The sequence below is a fragment of the Acinonyx jubatus genome, chromosome D3, assembly GCF_027475565.1.
Source record: "Acinonyx jubatus isolate Ajub_Pintada_27869175 chromosome D3, VMU_Ajub_asm_v1.0, whole genome shotgun sequence".
NCBI classification, from domain to species: Eukaryota; Metazoa; Chordata; class Mammalia; order Carnivora; family Felidae; genus Acinonyx; species Acinonyx jubatus.
The window spans coordinates 73,960,395-73,983,717 of NC_069392.1; the positions used below are offsets into that span (position 1 = coordinate 73,960,395).

Sequence of the window (23,323 nt, forward strand, 5' to 3'; positions counted from 1 at the left end):
TTCAAAACCCCGAGTGTCGGGGCACCTGGCTGGTTCAGTTAAGTGTCCAACTTTGGCTCAGGTCATGATGCCGTGTTAGTGTGTTCGAGCCCCGTGTCGGGCTGTCTGCTGTCAGCATAGTGCCCGCTTTGGATCCTCTGTCCCCCTGTCTCTCTGCTCCTCTCCTGCTGGTTCTTTCTCTCTCTCTCTCCTCTCTGCCTCTCAAAAATGAAATAAGCATTAAAAAAAAATTTTAAACAAACAAAAAAACCAAAACCCCGAGATCATTGAGTGGCAGTTCATGAGGATGCCTATGTTTAATTGTGACTAAAATGCATATTAACTTTGAGCGCCTAATTTTTACAGTAGACCTTGTTTTATCCTCAAAAATTAATCTCCATTCCATCTTTTTAATTACCTTACTCCTGATAATTGGTAAAAAAAATTTAAACATTACCAACTCCCTCCCCGACGAAAAGCCAATTTAAAATTTTGTTATTACCTTTACTGTCCTAAGATGCACGTATGTTTTATGAGATTCAGTTTATTGCCTTGAAAGCTAAAAAAAAAAAAAAAAAAAAATTAAAGTTTAAATAAGACTTCAGCACAACTTGACGATGGTTTTTAAAAAATCAATAGCTAATAAAATGTAAAACAGATACAATAAATTGCTTAATTCACAACATACTATTAAACCGTGACAACTTCCAAATCTGTCACAGACTTTTCCCTACTCTTCATTTGATTTCGTTTTCCAGTTTGTTTTCTCACTATCTTTTCTCCCAGAATATAGCTCCCGCATCTTAAATGGCTCCTATTAAACTCTCTTCCTCGGCGGCCTCCCCGGTGCCCGTATCCCCTAGTGGCTACCGTGGGACCTCTGGTTAGCACTGCCAGCAGCCCCATGGTGAGCCCGTTAGGCGTCCGTAGAGTGACCCTCGCACCAATGCTTCCTTAAAGGGTTTCCCCACCAAGCGTGTTTTCCACACGGTGGTCTCTGCACGCCACCTGTACTTTGACACACAGTTTCTGCTCTTCCCTGTGCCCTTGGAATCCCAGACGAGTGTTCACGTAAAGCTCCACATTCGTTCAAAACATCTCCTGGGCACCAAAGCGCCGGGTGCTGGCCAGTGCTTCAGGGGTACGGAGTCAGCCAGTCCCAAGTCCCTGCTTTCAAAGACCTTGTGTTTGTCCACGTTTTCTTCTTTGGAATAAACAAACACAAGTGTTTTTGGTCTTGTTCAATGTGACTTCCTCAGAACGTGAAATTTGTTAGATAAAGGAACACCTCCTACCTTCGCCAGATTTGAAGCTGTTGCCGATATTTTCCTGAATTTCTGCGTGACGAATGTTTTTTCCCTTATCTAGCTACTCAAGGTTCTCTTTGGATGTGTTCATCCCTTCCTTGATTTTTTTGTTTTTTCTACTTGTATCCACATTCCTGCCTAGTGCACTGAGGGATTTATGGTTAGCATCCTTTCTTACCTCAGAGCTGAAGCTCATTCATTACGGAAATGGTAGCTTTGCGAGATACCTCTTATCATCCTCCACTTCCCCTCTTCGGGCTCCTGCTGCTGCCTCTGGGCTTTGCCGAGGACACTTGAACCCGTGCCTGTGTGTGTGGCGGTGCGCGCAGGGGGGCCACAGCGCACTTCCTTGGTGCACACGCTCATTGTGCTGTCCGCACACGTGGGTGTCCCACGCACAGAGCACGGGGACTGCTCAGGCAACACCCAGGTCTTTTTGCCTCTAAACCCAATGTCAGGATGGAAAATTCAACCCATGTCTTAAATTAATACCCAGTTTGGTCTTGAAATTTAAGCGGAAAGCACAGAAACATGTCCGCTTTTATCAAGAAAATACAATAAAACCTCTTCCAGAGTATACGTATAGGGGGGTTGATTTGAATTAAAGGGAGTCCAGACAGCAATGGTGGATCTCCCACTGCTTTCCCAAAATAGGCGTTGCTGATTTATTTAGATACATATTGTTTAGTTCTAGTGATGTATGATGATACTTTTATATTATTCCAGTAAATGTACTGTAATATATTTTGAAAACTTAATGAAGTCTTATTAATACAGGACCTTACAAAAGCTATGAGCTATTAAAATCTTTGCTGAGAAATGAGTGTTAATGAGAAATATCGGTTGGATAATTACTCAAGTGAGACTTAGTAAAAGGTTTGTGTGCAGCATTACTTACACTGAGAATTGCATTAAAACACTTCCTGTTTTGATGAATTACATCTGTATGTGTTTCTATGTGTTCAGAAAATAATCTTCACGGGACTGGTTTGGTGAAGCATTCTTTCTAAAGGGAAGGGAAAAACCAACGTTGCATTTTTGTATTTACAAACTCAGCTACTGAATGATGTCATCAAGCAGTTTCTAAGCCCTTTGATTCTCCAGCTACATATTCCTCCAAGTTGAATATTTCATGTCAGGGTATCTGTTCACATTTGAGCAAGGGGAATTGAGTAATGAAATCAAATACGGCCATGGTTCTCTCACCTAAATTTCACCACTATCCTCCAACTAGTGAATATCCTCTTTCAGAAATGCTAAAAATAAATTAGATGGATAGTGGTTTCACTTATTTTTATGTATTCCATCATAGAATGGAACACTATTCAGCCCTTTAAAAAGGGTGCTGTAGGGGCATCTGGGTGGCTCAGTCAGTTAAGCATCTGACTTCGGCTCCGGTCATGATGTCATTCGATCCCCACGTCTGGCTCTGGGCTGACAGCTCAGAGCCTGGAGCCTGCTACCGATTCTGTGTCTCCCTTTGGATTCTCTGCCTCTCCCCCACTCACGTTCTCTCTGTCTCTCTCTGTCTCTCTCAAAAATAAATAAACATTAAAAAAAATTTTTTTAAAGGATGCTATAAATCTGTGGCCATCAGCATCAACGTTTTGTTGAATGAAAAAGGCAGATTGTGAAACTGCCTTTTAATTCGAGCCTATTTACGTAAAACTCCTTAAATCTGCCTCTTACATGTACATATATTTGGAGGTCTAGAAAGAAGTTTACCAAAATGTTAGTGATTGTCTCTAGGAAGTAAGATTTGGGGGGATTTTTGCTTTCTCTCTTCTACTTCTCTTTATTATTTAAATGTTCCACAATGAGTATTTATTGTCCTTGTAATCAAGAAAAAATTCAGTGTTACCAAAAAATACTCTAATCCCAGGTAGTTTTTATTCATTTGAGGCTCAAACTGCCCTTTCCCATAGTTTGTAAGCCTGTCACTGGTCAAGAAAATACTAATATCCAATAACAAAACGGTTCATTGTCTCAGTGAGCGTTCTTTGGCTGAGCTTATTGGGAACATGAATACTCATCCTTCCTACTTCAGGTTATCTGTCTTCAGAAGAGGTCACAGGGTAAGGATGGTCTGAGGAACAGCACGTTAGAGTGAACCTGAGGTCCTCGTCCTTCCAGGGGCACGCAGCTGTAACAGTGCTGCGCCGTGTGGAATTTCATTCAGCTGTTCCACCGCAGGAAGGCTGTGTGACCCTTCCGAAGGCATTTATCCATCAGTTTATCAAATGGTTTATCAGTCATTGATGGGATGGCTCAGCTCAGAAGGAGATGCCAGGCGCAATGATGGACTTCTTGTTGAAGTTTTCCATTGGTAGCATTTCTGTAAGGTACTCTTAAGGTACTCTCTCCCTCTCTCTTTGGCCCTCAACCCAATTCTTCTATGTGGCTAAATTTTGAAGGAAAGAAGTAAAAATAAGGAAGTGTCTGTGCCTATTGGGCACCCTTAGCATTTTGAGCCACCAGCAGAACTCAGGCGTCATCCATATTTTCATAGAAACTCCATAAAGAATGAAAACTCCTTTGTAGCTATTTATCAACTGAGAAATGAGATTTTTTTTTTTTTTAAACACAGTATGCCTGTTGATACCAGTTAATTTTAACCACCGATTTTCTGGGTCATTTGGATCTGTTCTATTAAAGAACTCAATTATCATGTACTGTTACTTTCTGTACAAGCGAGAGCCATCAAATCACGCTCACCACCGTTATTCATATATGAAATATCTGGGAACCCTCAGAAAGCAACAAGACATTGATTTTTGTCTTGCATGGAGTTCTTGGGAAAAGGGAAGGAAGCAAGGGAAGAAGTTTTTGGAGAAGGACAGTAAGGTACTGTCTGACTTTAAATGTTAACTTTAATAGAAAGAGTTAATGATAACCATACATTTGGTTTTAAAATGTGACCTCGTACACTAGTGATTTTTTTTCACCTCTGTGTTGTGTTCGGCACTATTATTAATGCAGGAAAATCAGTAACATTAGTCATCTTAAAAGGGTTATTACTCAAGATGATTTAAATTGTGAAAATGTCAGTGGAGCCTGCATGCATCCTGCTAGAGATGCCATGATTTACGCCCTCTGACACCATCGTGCTGCTGAGAAGGGCCAGAAAAAAGAATGGCTTATATTTTGCACTGATCCAAATGCAGAGCATGATATCAGCAATAACACATCTTAAATGTCCTAGGATTTGCCAAGGTTTCGTGTGTCAAGCATTTGTGTCCATAATCTGCATGCTTCACACAAAAACCCCAGAATCTTCTGCGTTTAGACGATGGTTATACTGGAGAGAAGAGTTGGAAATGAAAATTAGTGCAAAGAAGACTAATATTTTTGAGACCTCTTTTCTTACGTGCTCTACACTTTCCATGTGATTTGCAATAGCACAAAAGATGTGTATTAAAAAGGCATCAAGTAGTATGTAAAATCTACCGGATTCCTGTGACCCCATCGCTCAGGCTCCCTGAGATACCCGCCATTTAGTATTCACACTTTGACCGGAACGCATGGTTTGTTCACGGGCCGTAATTTCCATGTTATTTTTCACCAATGTGGATGGATTAAGAGAACTTAACATTCAAATCCGATCCCCAAAAGCCACCCAAAAGCAAATCAGCTGATTAAAAACATATGGCCAATAAGGTGTTAAAAGTATTCTGCCTTCAGCGTGGCAGTGAAACAGTGAGCCACAGATACAGTGTTAAGATGCAATTGATTCTCGGTTTCCCCTTGGAAATGAACTAGAGATTTCCAGAGACTGAATACCGTAAGAAAGCAGGTGAGGAGGAAAGTGTGGGTACCTGCGGAGGGGATAGGGGGTTCTGCTTTGAGCTTTGATCCAGGCATGTGCCCACTTTGCTGCTTTTCCTTGAACAAGCCGTGAGTCCCCAGGCGAGTCTGGGTGGACTTGTCCTTCCCGGCTGCCGGGAGCACCGTGGCGACGCGGGAAGGGCCCACCATCGCCAGAGACTGCCGGGCCTGTTCAGTTACCATCGGGAATTTAGCCCCCTCCTCAAAGACTGATGGCCTTTCCTGCTGTCGGGTGCTCCCCACGGAGTGAAATTCCTGTGGGCGGATGCTTTCACGGTAACAGCATCACAAGGGTTCCGGGGCGCAAGAGGCGCCCCGCCCAGGGTTAGAACAGACTCTCAGCCAAGCCGGAGTCAGGGGCCGGCAGAGAGTGACCCGAGGCGTGAGTCACTCTACCCCGACGTGCGGCAGGGAAGAGAGAGGGTTCTGTAAGTGACGCGTGTGCTCTCGTGTCCCCGTGTCCCCCCAGATGAACACGTCGCTGCTGGGAAGCATCGGCATGCTGAACTCGGCCCCTCAGCTGCGCTGCATCAAAACCTACCAGGTGCCGCCTGTGCAGCCCGCCTCGCCCGGCTCGCACAACGCCCTCCGCCTGGCCCGGCTCATCTGGACGTCCAACCGCAACGTCATCCTCATGGCCCACGACGGGAAGGAGCACCGCTTCATGGTCTAGCGCTGGGGGCCGCTGCCCTGACCGCATCCGAGCCCCGTCCACTCTGGAGGCCGAGACTCCTCTGTCCTTACTCACCCGGATCGTTCCTCAGTGCCTGCCACGCCAGTGTCACCCCGGGGCGCGGCCGAGACTGTGTCACCTCCACACGGTCCTCGGGGGGTAGACCCCCCGCCCGTGTCCCCTGTGATCCAGAGGCATGCACACCCCGCCCTGCAGGAGCGGCCCTTGTGTGGACATTAGGTCGTTTTCCCCCCTGGGGGGTGGGGGGTGCCCGCAGTCCCTAGGAGCACCCCTGTGGCTTGGTGCACCAGAAGCCTCCAAATCAGTAAGCACTGTGATTGCGTTCCCAGCCCAGATCAGCATTTTCCTAGAGCTAAACCCCACCTCTGAAGTGCTGCTTGACCCTGGTCGTTTGACATTGGGTTTTGACGTAATGTGGCAGTCCTAATTAGCGAAGTTATTTCCCTTTGGATTTCCTAAAATACATTGTTTACCAAAAAGATTCTGTGTTTACATGGTTGGGTGTTTTTTTTTGCCCCGTGATTGCTAGGAAGCTCTTCAATCCAGTTTCCTAGGGTTTAACCCCTTGCTTCTTGATTAACACCTAACAGATTTGAGATCATTGAGAAAATATATTTAAAAAAAGAAAATACAGAAAAAAAAAAGTTTCCCAGACAGCCTTCTAAAATGCCCATATCCTGCTTAATAATATATTTAGTAGTTTAAAATAAAAATCATCACTATTTATGATCTAGTTAATATAATTATCCAGTCACTATAATCTCTTAAATGGACTTTTATAATAAAGAATCGAGTTTGGAAGCATAGCATATACCTAAATAAGAAGTCCCTTGTGTCTGTTGCTAGAGGTCCTTTCAAGAAAGACCTTACCCCCTTCCCTCCAGAAACCTTACAGACCCACAGTTCCCATGCCTACGACCTACGTCAGTTATCATGTAATAGTTACAATTCAGCCTTTGAACTGATCAATTAAAGGAAAACTAAGACAGCATTTCTTTTACACAAGTATCCTAGAAAAATGGTACCCAAGACACAAGCATTCAGGAGTATGTAGAAAATGTGAGGGCTCTCAAATAATTTGAGCAGACATTGCAATGAGGGTGTTCATTACGCTTCCAAGTAAGCTTTAACTGGGTTGCTCTCTTCTTATGTCAAATTATGCTGATTCTCAGTAATGGAAAAAAAAAATCCACAAAATAATATTTTGTATGAATTGCTCCTAACAAATCTTGATCTGTACATAGCTGGGGATTTGGTTGTTTGGTTGGTTGTTGATTGGTTGGTTAGGTGGGCACAATGGTTTATTAAGTGCAAACACAGAAAATGATTTATTCACAGAAAATATGCGAAGTTTACAGAGGAACCAAAATGATAATGGGAGCATTTAATTGGAAAAGCGTATATTGTCAGAGTTTATGTAACCTAGGGGGGAAAAAAAAGGATCACAGTCCAGGAACAGATACATCTGTTACTGAAACAGATTTTTAAAGAACATGTTAAGAAATTAAGACCACCGGAACGTCTCTTTCCTATTGATACGAAGTACGTTATTTCCATTGGTGGCAAACCTCTCCTGTTCGTTGGTTTTAGACTTTGGGTGTTCTTTCAAAAGTGAATTTATGCCACATGCATGTACATTGTATTTATAAAGATTATATATGTAGTTTCCAAGGAAGAAACAAAGAACTATATACAGCGTAGGCTCTATTTGTCTGGTGAATATGCTGTTGTGTTCGATATAGATAGAGAAACCTGAGGTAAACAAAAGGGGCACATGTTTTTTCCAGCGGGCTCCTGAGTCTTCTCGATACCCAGCACGTGTTTACTTGGTAAACTTAAATAGGGACTAATTTATTCTAGACTACAAAGTTGTTTTGGAATGATGAAGTAAAAGTATAGAGAGATTTGTAAAACAAAATGCACTGGGGAAAAGATGTGAGATGGTAGGCAGGCCACCAAATACACGATGGACCGCTCCGCAGAAATCTGGAACAAAGCAGAGCCGTGAGGGCCTGGGGTAAGAACAATCTGGGCAGTGAGCATGGGCCAGCCTGTCCCACATTCTGCCTGCAAAGACAGCCAACATCATTGGCCAGTAGAAGAACATCACTCTTAGAAAACTTGGGTGGATGATGTTGGATGGCTCGACATCTCTAACTGCTGAGTGAGTATTTGCATTCTTGTTAACACAGATCTCCCCTTGGCTATTTTGACAACTCTAGTCCCAGACTTCATCGCAGCTTAGACTTCTCAGCACTGAGGTAAACTTTGTATCGTCATCCCAGTGTATGCTTTTTAGTGTTCTATTGATTTCGGTGGCACTGTATTTGGACCCATCCTTGTACGTGTGGAGACATACGTGGCTTCACTGGTAGTTTAAAATGCAGTGATTGAACTGTGTACAGCGAGTGAATTAAAATGTCTGCCTCTCAAGACATTGCCACTTAATAGATCCTATATGTGCTGAACGCCCCTGTGTACATATGTGTGTTAAATAAAACTGAATTGTACTGAAGATTGTTTTTCTCATTAAAAACATTGTTCACTCTTCTTAAACATTCTCAGTTGAAATCCATATACCCCTTCGCCCCCACCCCGCCTACTCGGGTACCAAATTAAGCCTTGTATTTCTATGTAATTATTCACTTCCCTGGAGAGCTAGCTTCAGGAAAGGCTAACTTGTCACAAAGGACAGTAGAACAGTCCAGAAGGAAGAAAGACACTTCCAAAGTGTGAGGGAAACAACTCAACAGCACCCTCTGTGGTTTGGGCAAGGGAATTGCATGCGTGTTCCTTTATCTTTACCTCAAGTTGCTCCTAAAAGGACTGTGAATTGTACCGTATTCTATTCCGTCAGATTTTGATGACGTGGTTGACTGCCATGGATGGGGGGCGATGGACGGAGATGATTAAATTCATTTCCCTTAAGAGTCGGTTTGGAGTTGAATTTGAATCCCTGGGGTAATGGATGTAATTGGTTTTCAGAAAAAGCAAGAGTAACAAAACAGGTCATCGTCGCTCAGAGAGGGTTATACGTGCAAGTGGCGAATGTGCTTCTTTACCTTTTCACGTAAGAATGTAGAACAGCTTAAACTGAACCAGTCATCAGGAAGCAGTATACTTTTCCTTCAGAAATAGATAGACATGAAGGGAACTGACTGCCACATCTTCAGCCCTGTTCAGATGCCCAGTGTCCATCCCAGGAATTGCTTTAACGTCTCCTGGTGGCTTAAGTGTGTCCTTATAGGGAAAATAGGGGCAGTCCCGGTCCTGTATGATTGGTGATCACATAAACTGATCAAATGTGGAAAGGGCATGACATTAATAGGAAGGTAAAGCCAAGCAGTGCTGGATGAACTTTCACCTTTCACCCCTTCGGCTGACTGGCAGAGCTGAGTGTTGAAGAAAATCAATACTTTGGAGCCAGGAGGGAAATATTTCCAACCTCTAACTAGAGAATGTATTTTGACAAGGCCAAGATAATCCAAGCTGCACAGGAGAAAGAGAAAAGAAGACTCATTTTTAAAGCTTGACACTTCAAGGTGTTTTTGTACAATGGTTTAGAGATCGTCAATACATACAAATACCAAAGGTCAGAAAGAAAAGCCAGAAGAATTTCAAAAATTAGATGTTCAGTTCTTTTTGCTGTTTACAAACTAAAAAAAAAAAAAAAAAACCAACCAAAAAAACAACAACAACAACAACAACAACAAAAAAAACCCAAAAGATGGCAGAGAGAGGTGTGTGCCTGTAATTGTTGTTTAAATGAACCGAGCTCACAACGTGTGCTTGGAGGTTATCATCCCTCTTTAATCAAACCTTACACTTTCTCGAGGCAGCACTATAAACATCGAATGCCTAAAAAGGTGTTTAGGCTTCTTGTTTCTGTACATTTTTTTCAAAGACCTGAATCGTTTTTTGAGTAGTTACACCGTTTGGGGGGCACATCTCGGAATCTTGATTTTTGGATTCACGTTGATCCTGCCAGAATGGACTGGTAAATCTTAGACCCTTCTTCGCATTTGGATCATTATTTGCATGAGAAAAGAGTTCGTGTGCCTACTGAACTTGAGTTGTTTCTAGTTGCCCTAGTCCCTTTAAGCAAATTACTAATAAAAGTATTCTAATTAGTGCCCTGCTGAGTGAGAGGCTGACACATCTCTAGGAAGAAGGTTAGCAATTCGCTCCACTCTTACCAGCAAGATTAGATCCATTCATTCTGTGGACAGATGCCTCCATCAAACGGATATAGATTCCTTTCTTTCCTACAGATAAGAAAATGAAGTCGAAGGGTGACCATACCTTCCAGCCAAGCTCAGGACAAAGGACTCCTGAGTACTCTAAGTATCTAACCCTGTTTTCTCATGCAGGTGCAACAGAAGGCATGCCGTAAACATATGCTAATTGTACATTAAAATAACAGTGAAAATACGGCCTTAATTTGTATGCCCTCTTTCTCATTAAAAAATTCCACTCTGTTCTGAGAAGATAGGTCTGGCTGGAGATTTTAAATTTTATGTTTCAAAAGGAGGACAGAATACTGAGGCCAAGAGTCCTCAGTGTTCTGAATCTCCCAGAGAAGGGCAGGAACCTAGCACACGCCTGATTTGCAGTAGGTTATCAAGTAAATCTGTATTGCACTTGTTAAATCCATGAGATGATGCCTGTAGAAGGCTTGTTATGACACCAAGTGGGGTGCCTGGGTGGCTCAATCAGTTAAGTGTCCACTCTTGGATTTCTGCTCAGGTCATGATCTCACAGTTCGTGAGTTTGAGCCCCACATTGGGCTCTGTGCAGACACTCTCCCTCTCTCTCTGCCCCTCCAGTGTGTGTTCCCCCTCTCCTCTGTCTCTCTCGAAATAAACTCTAAAAAAAAGAGTGACACGTAGTAAGCATGTGAGATGATAATTTTTAGTAGATGTGTAGGAGTCCTTCCTTATTGAACATAAACAAGATTGGAAATTACTTGTGTTCTTTGGAAAATGGTTGGACTTTTGTGTCTTTATCTGGACTCTAATAATAGGTCTGGACATTTACCCAAAGGATTGTCTGTGTGGTTCTCCCTGAATTCACCAGGTCCTTCACCATGTTGCTGTGTGTGACTGTCTTCTCCCTGAAACTTGCAGACACTGACAGGTCCCAAAATACATGCCGGTGGATGGGACCACTTGATTATGGGTGTTGGAAGTTATTACTGAATCCTCAAAAAGAAAGTAGTTCATATTAAATTTAGACTCACATTGGCATCCAGGATGACTTTGATTACTTATATGAATATCTTCAAAATACACATCTATGAAAATTGAACAAGACTGTGGACAAAGTATCATAAGGTACGTTTCAGGGAATCCCCAAAGCCCAGGAAACTGAAGGTTTAGGTTCTATTGCCAACATCTTGTGTTGACTAGTATCAGAATGACTTAGCCCTTCAGTTTACCCAAATGTGAACTGTATGGTCTAAAACTTTACCCACCCAGTGGCACTTGAGGTTTTAGTGGTTGATGGATTTCTGGATAAATTTATGGATAATTGGAAGATCCTGCAATGAAACATTTTTATCCATTTGCAAGCTTTTACTGAATCTTAGTATATGCCAAACATAGGTTCTATATTCTGCTTTCCTCACTGATGAACTCACAGGCTAGCAAAGGCCACACAACACTATGGAACAAGTGCCAAAAACAAATGGGAAAGAGCGATGAGAACATTGGAAGTGATTCATTCTCGTACGTTAGTATCAAGTTAGGGCTTCCGAGAGGAAGTATTTGGACTGAGTCTTGAAGAACAAATAGAAATTAATTAGAAGGATGGAAGGGATGTTTTAAGGTAGGAATTTCTGGATGTCCAAAGTAGTATGTGATCTGGACGGACATGAGTTACTTCAGACTTACAACCTGACAGGCACCAGTGGGCACTACTGGGGATCCAGGTGGCTCTTCACCTTTACACACAGAAAACAAGACGTCTAAGCCAAAGGACATTTGAGAGCTAGAAGGCAAAAACACAAAAAATTTCAGCAAAAACCCTAATAAAAGATTTCTCTGACTGTTGCTAGTTCTCCAGGTCTCATTTCCTTTAAAAAAAAAAAGAAAAGGGTTATTTTTGTTTTAAAAATAAGTTCTGCATCCCCCTGAGGCTGTGTTCTAGCCTCCCGGGAGCATGGTGTGTGGGATGCTGGCCGCAAATGGTGCCCAGATGCCCCTTCTCCAGCTCCCACCCTGGGGCTGAAGCATTTATTCTCCAACTGCTGGGGGTGTTGACATCTCATGTTGAGTTCTGGAGAGTCCCTACAACCCGGGAGCCCTTTCACCCATGGTCGTACTCCCCATCCTGGGGGCAACCACATCCATGATTGTTCCAGAAGGAGCTATAAAGGCTCAGCTCCAAGCTCCACTTGAGAACACCATTGAAGGGTCACCTAGCTCCAGCACTCCCCTCGGGATAGGCTGAAGCCCTCACTGAACTCAGCTGCCCTCACTCCCTAAGTGTGACTGCTGAGATAATTGGATATGTGCACATACACATCCCATGTGCAGATTTCCACCTCAAGATCTGCATCCCAGAAAACCCAACCCAGGACAGCTGGGACCAAGAGTGGTACAAGAAAACAGGATCTTGGAGAACAAACAGGGAATTTGGGAACTGGGTCACTCACTGAGCCGTTAGCAAGGAGGACCCCTTCAGCAGCAGGAGGTGATCACAGATGCAACCGTTAAAACTTTCCTGAATGATGAATTGGGACAGTGTACTGATGGAAGTGTATGTGCTAGAGGGTGTGGTGTGGCAGGCATTTGAGAAGTAAGGGAAGATAGAAATTATGAAGACAATGGACTTGGATGGCTGTGCTGGGCACACTAGAAAAAGACAATGAAAAGCTAAGGGTGATTAATCACCAATTAAAGGCTAAGTATGAAAGCTGGAGAGACTCCTTGGCAGGATCTAAAGCAAAGACTCATCTTCTGCAGCCAAGTATAAGCTGAGAATCAGGCCCAGGACTTGTTTTGTGAGGCAGAACTCCACAGGAGGCTAAAGCCTTGGCCTCCAAAGGTCTGCTACCCGAAGGTCAGAGCCCTAATTGAGATGGATGGGGCTATCTCGGTTGATGCACTTGAACAACCTTGAATCCTCAGATTCCAGTAAACCTGCCTAAGTGGCCCACCGCTCTCTTATTTAAAGCAAATACTTCCCTTTTGCTGGAGGAGAGTGCAGAGGCCTCTTCCTTGCAAAAAAACACATGCCCATGCCCACCACGTGTAGAAGTGTTGGTCCTGTTAGGAGAGGAAAAGAACCAAATCCCCAAGGGGCTGTAGGACTGAGCCAACATCTACCTGCAGGAACTGGGTGGATTCTGGGACTGGATTTTGAGCCGCTATGTCAAGGGGAGACAGAATATAAAGTGAGACAAGAAAGAGTTTATTGACTGGGGTTAAATACCCTGGCAAGGACCAGGGACAAGGGGCCTAACCCACTGCTCAGACTGGAGAAAAGGAAGGCCGATACAAGTCAAGAAGAAATGCCAGAACTGTCTTGGCAGATGGTGGAGGAAAGAACCAAAAAGCTCAGAGTGCCGGAGTAGACATGATATGTAAAGTCAGAAACCCACCAGATGACTGCCCTGTGAGAGAGGCCGGAGGACATTGTGTTTACCAAGCAATAAGGAACATGCTGGTGGGAACAGCCCCAGCGTCACTGCAGGCCAGGGCCGGGAGTAGAAGGTGCTCCTGGTAACAATGGAGGGTGATAGGATCCTGGGGTAATAGAGATCCAAGCAGCAAGGTTGAAGCAGTAGCCAGAGGGGCCTGACCTGGAGAGATCTTTGGAAATGATTAATAAAACCTGTCATTCCTAGGGCAGCCATCAAGGGTTCAATCTATCCAACCCAGGGAAATCAAGGAAGGATAATAGCAGACTGAAGCCACCTGCCCCAGTAAAAAGTCAAAATCCCTTGCCTAGTTTGTACACCTGAAGGGGGTGTACAAGGGAGAGGCGATAGAATGGGTATCAGTGGTGGCTTCCAGACCAGCTGTAGCATCAGGACTTGTGGTTTGTACCGTTCGTATTTCTTTCACAAGTTCTCTCCAGAATCCTGGAAGAGCTGCTCCCAGGATTTCGTCAAAGGAAGTATATCTTCGTGGGGCAGAGGGTGACTATAGTGGATACCAGGAGCCTCGGTACCAGGCTGTTGGTGGTTGGCATCTCTCAGTTGGGTCTTTCTGCAGGAAGCGCTTCCACGAGCCACTTTTCTCAGGGCCACACGCCCCTTCCGGAAGGCAGCTGCATCCAATAACTGGTCAAGGGTCTACGAAGACTCCACCTTCCTTGCCTCAGTTTGGGATGTCTCCGAAAGGCCAGCCCAGCTTCCCGGCTCCCAGGAATTGGCTGAGACCCCTGTCACCGCTGTGTGGTGGCCCAGCTTCTCTCTCTGCCCATTCGTGCCTCCTGTACCCAGGCATATGCCAGGAACTCTTCTCAAATCTGTCTCAGGGTCTCCTTCCCAGGAAATGAACCTGCCTAGGTCCAGTCTGGCTCTGCCACTTACTGACTAAATAACTCCATGAGGGCCCGTTTTCTCATATGCAGAATGGGAATAGTGGCCATACCTACCTCGTGGTTTTGTTATAAAGATTAGAAGAGTGCAGATATGTAGAACACTTAGAACAGTGTCTGGCACATAGTAAGTATTCAGTAAATGCTAACTCGGCCACTATCATCATCTTAAGGTATAACTATGAGATTTTCAGGACTCCCACTTCATTTCCTGCCTCTGTGTTACGGGAAGATACGCTTTTCCGCTAATTGTTTTCCTGTGGCTCATTCCTTTCTTCAACCCAGATCAAAGTGCTTACTTTTCAACAGTAAGGAGGAAAGGTGGAAGGGAACTGGTGTTTCTGAGCACTTATTTTGTACCAGACGCTGCACTAGCTGCCTTCATGATTCTGCTCAGTTCTTAATCCTACAAGCCATGGATTATTATCTCCCTTTCACAGATGAAAAAATTGCCGGTCATCTAAGATAAGTGACCAAGATTCCCACAGCTAATAAAAGGCATATGTAGTATGTAATAGTTGAGTCTCAGATTCTGTCACCAAAGTCCAGCCTTCTCTGTTCTTCCGGAGTCCCTCACGTGACAGAAGATGAGGAGGCAGCAGAGGGCTGGCCAGCCACTGCCTTGGAAACAGAAGGGAATGTGGTAGAAAAGAAAAAGGGATTCGTTCATTTACGCCATTAAAGCCATCATTTTTTCCCCTGTCCCTGGATTTACGGTCATTGTGCCCCATTTTAGAAGGACGGGAATTATGTTGACTCTCAGTTGTGAACACTATGACTCTTGTACCATGAAGTGGTTGAGTTAAAATGCATGAGCTTCGTAATGTACTACATTCCATGGAGTGATTTTGTTGTAACCCGGGGACCAGGTTTTTCCTCCTGTGAAGTGGGTACCTTTGAAAAGTAGAATCGGACTTATAGAGATGGGTCCTCATTCTCACGGATGACGTGGTAGCACTTGGTGGTGTGGGCACCTCCTTGAACTGCTCTCTGTCCTTGCCTCTGTGGGGCCACGTCTCTCTGCCCTTTCCTCACGGCCGATTTTGCTGCCATTTCTTCTTCCGTAGGATACTCTTCTCTGGACAGCCATTTTCTAACAAGTTGAGAGTCATGGAGATAGATAAAAATATACTCCACACACTTCAGATTTTAAAAATGGAATAAAAACATCAAGTTTTTAGGGCACCCCCCCCACCCCCCGCAGGTGACTTGAACTCCCATCTAGACAGAGGAAGGACAAAACTTAATTACACCACATGGCCAGCATTCACCAAAGAGGACTCCCTGCCAGGATAGGGGCCACTCTAGTCTCTATTGTCACATATTGGGTTTTCATAGTCTAGGCTCCCCTATCCCTGATGATCTCATTCCAGGAAATATTAGAACGTACCAGAATTTTCTAGAGCAAACCGGAACACACCGCCATGCTCACATCCGTTCGCCCCAAAGTTGCCGCTAGAGCACGTGCCAGACCCTGACCCCATGACACACAAATCTTAGGTCTCTTTCCTAATGAGTCAAGAGGTCCTCCCGGAGGGTCCAGATGGGTTATCGCCGGAATATCTGCTTCTGTATCACCCAGTTTCTCCCCAGCCCTCATGCTTAGCTTTCCGTTTGTTATTTCCAAACTTTTGAGTGGAGGGCATTGAGGAGGCTTCCAGAAACATCAACAAATGATAAGCTGAAATTTACCATTCAGCTTGCTGCTAAATTTCTTACCAGGTAGAACAGAGGTGAATTAGATAACCCTGATATAATCCTAATTCTCTGATACAAGAAGGACCCATATCAGGCATAAGGAAAGACCGACTTCTTATCCCTATATTCTTAGTGAAAGATATTGGCTGGATCTTTAAATAAAGGAATTTGAAGGGAGAAGTAACATTTACGGAGACCATGTTAGGCATTAGACATACATGATTTCATTTAAGCCTCTCAAAAACCCTTCTATTGGTTAGAAAACGGATACACTGCCAGGTTAAGTAGCTGGCTAAAGCCACACAGCTAGTTAGAGGTGGAACTAGAGTTCAAATCCAAAGTGCTCTTCCCTCCCCATTGATGGATGGTATCATCAAGACCAGCTTTATCGTAGCTGAAGAGACATGCTTCATTCTCATACTGACCTCAGTAAAAAACCAAGGACCTCAAAATTCAATCTTCATTTATTCTGCAATGACTCATTGAATGCCTATTATTTTCCAGGCATTTCTAGGGAAAGCTAAATTAATACAGCCCAGGCACCACATCGCTTATGCATCTCAAAAGCTATCTAGCTAATGTAATGTATTTGTGAAGCCCATTATACATAGTGCATGCACACACCCACCCACCCACCCACTCCCTCCCCCCTCCCCCCCACACACAGCCCCTTCCTTCAGGTGATGTAACTTAGAGCAGCCCTCACCGACCGTGCTCAGCCAGTGTCCCCAGAGTATACATACACAGCCACTGGCTTCCCAGTGGCCTCCCCTCACTGACAGGGACTCCATCTCCTTTCTTTAGTGCCTCAGGCTGTGCTCCCCTGGATCCCAGCTGTCCAAGCCCCTCTGGTCCCTGACTTCATTTCTTTCCTTTCCTCTCCCAGTTCTTGTCCCCAGAGCCTCGTTCCCAGGACCTAGTGATATGATAGGAGCTCAGAGGAAGAAGGAAAAGAGAAGGAAACACATATCTGGCCCGGGGAGTGTGTCCTTTTGACTATAGAGTGATGAGACTGGTGAACTACTGAGACAAACATTCATTTAGATACACACATTCTGGCAGATTTGACTGAAAATCAAACTCATTCATGCATTTGGTGGATATTTATTAAAGATCTACCGTGCGTCAGGCAGGTGAACGAGGTATTGGGATGACAGTGGAAAGTGGAGCAATCATGGTATCTGCCCGTCTTGGGCTCACATTCTACTGGCGCTGGATCGGGGCCGTGGGGCAAGAGGGTAAAGTGAGCACAGACTCCGGACGGAGCTGTGAAGAAAGGCAGGAGGAGCCTACGACCTAATAGCCCAGGGCTGGGGTGGCAAAGTCAACTGGAGGGCTCTAAAGGAAGAGAAGGAGGCAGATATCAGAGGGCATTCGGGAAAGGGAAGACTTTCTAGACGAGGAAGTAGCCCGTGTGCAGTCGCCAAGGCAGAAAGTCTGTAGGCTGTGGCCAAAGGGCCAGGAGTCTAGATTGTGCAGAATCGCACAGGCCAAGATCAGAGGTGTTCTCAGGGGATTCAGTGGCCACATTCAAAAGCTGGAAGTTGGGAGGTATGATATGATTTAGCTAGAGAACGAACACTCAGCTGCCATGTAGAGAATGGGTTGGGGGTGGGTCAGGGAGCAAAGTGAAAGTGGCATATTATCCACATTTTGTAACAATATCACCACAAACATCATGATGGAAAACACTACACATTCATGGATCTTACACTTCCTGTGCACCAGGAATCCCCACATGGCTTACCTGGAACCTCTGCCTCGGGTCTCTCATAGGTTGTGATCAAAGTGTTGACTGGGGCTGTGCTCTCATCCGAGCCTTTATAGGAAAGAATTCATGTCCAAACTCACATGGTGATTGGCAAAATTCCGTTCCATCTGGTTGTGGGACTGAGGGCCCTATTTTCTTGCTCCCTGTCACTGGAGACCCTGGCAGGCTGTTAGCCAGAGCCTGCCCTCCACGCCCTCAGGCTTCCTGCAGTTCTCTGTCATGGGGGGTGGGGGGGGGGGGGAGTCTCCCAACGCGGCCACATTGCACAGATAATGGCATTATGGCTGGACCTCAACAGATGAATCAGAGTCGCCTAGGGTAGAAGAACATTCAGGCAAAGGGAGATCATGAGTGAAGGCCCAGAGGTATAGAAGTGGATGGTACTTCCAAGGGACAGCAGATGTAGCCAACTGCTTACCCAAAAGCCATTTTCCCCTTTCTTCCCTGATAAATACGCCTGGATTTGGTCCTGTTCATCACACCACATGACCCTGTGCTTAGGGTGAAATCTCTCATCAGCCTTGAGGATTGAAGGTTGATTGATTTAAGCCAATAATGCTAATTCAGTTCCCAGTGGTGGTTAGGTAAGGTCCTTAATGCCTTTCTGGACATTGAAATGTGAGTGGGAAGTTTGGGAGGGGAGTGTTCTTGGGAAAGGTTTTCCTCCTGGATAGAAAAGAGACATTCAAGTAGAAGTTTCCACCTGTGGACATAGCTGGGTGAGTTTGTGATACTTGGGGCCATATTGGAACCCACCGAATGCCCAAGTCAACCCACTGGAGATTGCAGAGCAGAAAGATGGAGAACACTGGAGTCTTCGGAGACACCACTGGGCTTCTAGAATAGCCAATGCTGCAGTTGCCTACCTCTGACTCTCATTGTATGATATAATTGACTTCCCCATGGGTTATGCCATCTACAGCCAAAGCCTGAAAACAGGCCACACCTTGTCCAGTGACATGGCAGGAAATGACACCAGATGCGTGAGCAGAGGCCAGCGTGAAGATCCTCACAGCCAGTGCCCAGGGGTTTGGCTTTTCCCTGTGACATCTGGGGAGATCTTGGTGATTTTAAGGGAGCATAGAATCCTGTTTCTTGGCTAATCCTAGTGGCAGGGTGGCGAATAGATTGAGAACAGAGGGTACTGTGACAGGGAGACCAGGTGGGCAAGGACTGTGAGTCCAATCAACTGGAACTCCAGTGGAGGGCTCAGTGGACCCTGAGAGGAAGGTCTGAGGGATGTTTCCAGGCAGAAGTTGGAGGATTTAACAAGCTTAAATGCCAAGAACAAGGGAGGGAAGGGCATGGGTTTCCCCAGCGGGAGAGACAGTAGCTAAGAGTGTCTGCCCACCCAGCTCAGTCACCATTCCTGGAAAATACCGTCCACAGTCACACCTCGATGCCTTTATTGCTACTGTTGTCTCCCCTGTGGGAGCCCGCCACAGTGAATTTGCATTCACACGATCCTGCGCTGCTGCTGGAGGGAGATCAGGAGCATAGTCCCCAGGAGAGAGAACCACCTGCACAAACCCTATTCAGGAGACCCTCCGGACATCGCCATCCCACACTGCAACCCACTGGGGGAGCTGTAGGCTGAATCCCTTCCAACACATTGATTACAAACTTGGCCAAAGAATATAAAGCTACCATCTCGCACTGGATCTATTTCTTTCTTTCTTTTTTTTTTTTTTTTTGCTTTTATATTTTAATTAATTAATTAATTAATTAAGTTAGTTATTTTTAATAGTTTGGCAAATGTTATTTTATTTAATCTTCTTTTTTTTAAATATATGAAATTTATTGTCAAATTGGTTTCCATACAACACCCAGTGCTCAAACCAAAAGATGCCCTCCTCAATACCCATCACCCACCCTCCCTCCCATCCCCCATCAGCCCTCAGTTTGTTCTCATTTTTTAAGAGTCTCTTATGCTTTGGCTGTCTCCCACTCTAACCTCTCTCTCTTTTTTTTCCCTTCCCCTCCCCCATGGGTTCCTGTTAAGTTTCTCAGGATCCACATAAGAGTGAAAACATATGGAAAACAGTGTGGAGGTTCCTCAAAAAATTAAAAAATAGACCTACCCTATGACCCAGCAGTAGCACTGCTAAGAATTTACCCAAGGGATACAGGAGTGCTGATGCATAGGGGCACTTGTACCCCAATGTTTAGAGCAGCACTCTCAACAATGGCTAAATTATGGAAAGAGCCTAAATGTCCATCAACTGATGAATGGATAAAGAAATTGTGGTTTATATACACAATAGAGTACTATGTGACAATGAGAAAGAATGAAATATGGCCCTTTGTAGCAATGTGGATGGAACTGGAGAGTGTGATGCTAAGTGAAATAAGTCATACAGAGAAAGACAGATACCATAGGTTTTCACTCTTATGTGGATCCTGAGAAACTTAACTGGATCTATTTCTTGAAGACAAAAGCTAACCTTCCCTGCTGGTTCAGAAATGCACTTGAAACAACGCTTGTTGTCTTTCACTTCCCAGGGCTTATATTTCTTGTTTTCTGTAAAATCTAGTCTTAGATAATAAAGGGGTGGAGGGAGCTGGTATGAAAAGGTGAGTCTACATTCTTCATGCTGAAAACCTGCTTACAGTGGTTTTCCTGCTCTGCCGCAGCCTTTGTAAACGGTCCCTCGTTTGTGGCAACATTTTGAATTCAGCCAAAGGGTTCTGCTTGACCGTGGGGAAGGGGCTCCGGCTGGTCAAATCACTCACTGCCGGTATCTGGTGCTGAGTGATGAGAAGCGTAAACGATGGAAGGAGTAGACAGCTAGTCAGTAACTGAGCTGGGAGTGTACCTGGCCCAGGTGTTTGCACCTGTATGACTTGGTTAGGTGTGGGGCGGGAGGGCTGGGATCTCCCCTAGCCCATCACTTCATGGCAGAAGCTGGACCAGAGGAGTGACCTCACCTCAGCCCTGACCCACATGAGGAGGAGGACAGAGACTCCCAGGACACTGCTGGAAATGACCAGAAAAAGTACCACCAGCAGGGCGCGGGAGGGGAAGAGATGCCCCTGAAGCACCTGAGCCTCAACCCCCAGCGACCTCTCTGACCCTGTCATGGCCCGTGAGCACCAGCTTTCTGGGCTGACCCAGGATCACTAAGGTCTGAGAGTTCACATCTCATTGGGAGGAACAAGTCGGGCAGCAGCAACACCGCCCTGTCTGTGAGCGTGCCTCACTCAAGGGTAACACGTGGGCGGCCTCAAGGTCAACCAGCATCAGGGAACCGGGCTCACATGGTCTGACTTTGCAAACGTCAAAGCAGAAGTTCATTCAGAGGCAAGAGGCAGGATAATTGTTTCTGGTGTGTGACCTTATCCAGAGTTTCCTTAGGTAAACTGAGGTTTGAGAAGGCATGGGAACTGCTGACAGGGTGTAAAACTCCCCATGAGGCCAAGCCCCTGAATCTCTGTTCTTTGTCCAAGATGGGAAGAGAGGGGGAGAATCTCCCTGGATGGTTTCGACCATTCGGTTGAGCCAGGGTTAGTAAACTGTAGCCTGTGGACCAAATCCAGCCTGTCACCTGTTTTCTGTTATGGCCCTTGAACTAAAAATGTTTTTTATGGATCAACATTTGCAATCAGTTTGATGATAGGGAGTGCCAACTTTGAACCCCGGTTACGTGAAATGTTATCTTTTCCCAAAAGGACTTCCAGTCTTTTCATTAGTAGACCCATATTACAACCAACCAACAAAGACAAAACAAAAACATAACAAATCTGCATGATATAATTACCATAATTACATTTTGAATTCTATCAATAAAAAAGTATGGAAATTTGTTTTCTCTTTTGTTATAAAAATACTTAGGTAAAAGTCTCCATTTTGCCTCTTGACCTGCAAAACCTAAAAGATTTAGTCTCTGGGGGCGCCTGGGTGGCTCAGTTGGTTGAGCGTCCAACTTCAGCTCAGGTCATGATCTCACGGTTCGTGAGTTCAAGCCTCACGTCGGGCTCTGTGCTTATAGCTTGGAGCCTGGAGCCTGCTTTGGATTCTGTGTCTCCTTCTCTCTATGTCCCTCCCTCACTCATGCTCTCTCTCTCTCTCTCTCTCTCTGTCAAAAATAAACATTTAAAAAAATAAAAAAATAAAAAAAAGATTTAGTCTCTGGCCCTTTGTAGGAAAGGGCTGACTCCTGAGCTATAGCCGTACCACTCACAGGGTGTCCCAGGCACCAACAGCATCACCATCCCCCTGGGTGTGTGTCAGGAAGGCAGGGTCTCAGGCCCCACCAGCCACCCCCAACACCCGCCTTGCAGCAGAATCTGCTTTTTGACAAGCTCCGTGGGGGATATGTGTGCACGTTACCTTTGAGAAGCACTGAGCTGGAGTCCATGTGGGAATCTCATGGGAGCTGATGACAGCTTCATTAGATCCCAGCTTGAGAATGGGTACTGGCACCCAATGGGTCTCCCAGGGCAGAAGCCCAGCCTCTGGCACTGGGGTGTGTTCTTCTCTAGGAAATGCCCCGATGCTGGGCACCAAAAGCGTGGCAGGCAGGAGGCCAGGGGCCCATGCCCCAATCCTAAAAGGCAACCTGCTACCCCCTCTGAGACCTTCCTTACCTTCTCCATAGGTATAGTGAAGGGGTTTAAAGAGCTGACATCAGAAGTCCAGTGGAGTTTTGTCATATGGCCTTGTTCTATGTTTGTTTTTATCTATTTGTTTCTTTTTGTTTTTGTTTGGGGGGATTGACAGGATCATCACTTTTTTTTTTTAATTTTTTAATGTTTATTTTTGAGAGAGAGACAGAATCAAAGCCTGAGTGGGGGAGGGGCAGAGAGAGAGAGGGAGACACAGAACCCGAAGCAGGCTCCAGGCTCCGAGCTGTCAGCACAGAGCCTGATGCGGGACTCAAACTCGTGAACCATGAGATCATGACCTGAGCTGAAGTGGGACACTTAACTGACAGAGCCACCCAGCTGCCCCAGGGTCATCAGTTCTGTCCTTATGTAGGTTGTAAAAAGGACAGGGGCAAGTACAGCTTCAAGATGAGGGCAGTGTGCTGAGATATTGGATTCAGGATGTTTCATTTTGCATAGAACATATTCTGTCAGGTTACTCCTTCTAGTTCCGTTTAGAACTGAGAGAAGAAAATGCTAGGGAATCAGATCTGGAGAACTCTGTATCCCTGGGGCCTGGGTGGCCTGATGGTTTCTGATCGACTCCATTGAATGAGATGGTCAGAACCGCCATGAATTCACTAGCGTGGGTCATCTTTCTTGGCCACCCTCTTGTGGTGGGCATCTGGGAGGCACCAGAGATGTGGCTGTGAAACACAGAAGACACCACTCTGCCCTCCTGGGGCTTGCATTCCAGTGAGCAGTGAGCAAGTCGGACATTAAGTTGTACCTTCAAGCAAAAGGGAAAAAGATGGAAAAATGTTCCAGGCTAAGAGAAAAACATGTGCCAGGAGGGAGCATGGCTGTTTTGAGGAACAACCACAACCAGAAGCCAGTGTGGCTGAGGGCACATGCGGG

General features: G+C 45.2%; 1 protein-coding gene across 5 annotated transcripts in view; it reads left to right on the top strand.

Annotated features, from left to right (window-relative positions):
• WDR7 (WD repeat domain 7) overlaps positions 1-8,320 on the top strand; it is a 352,494-nt gene extending 344,174 nt beyond the window's left edge. For all 5 annotated transcript variants that reach the window (XM_053205738.1, XM_053205737.1, XM_053205734.1 and 2 more), the window contains one exon: positions 5,581-8,320. In XM_053205738.1, coding sequence (XP_053061713.1) covers positions 5,581-5,784 — 204 coding nt within the window. In that variant the 3' untranslated portion in view covers positions 5,785-8,320. The remainder of the gene's footprint in view (positions 1-5,580) is intronic.
• Positions 8,321-23,323: the final 15,003 nt, after the last annotated feature.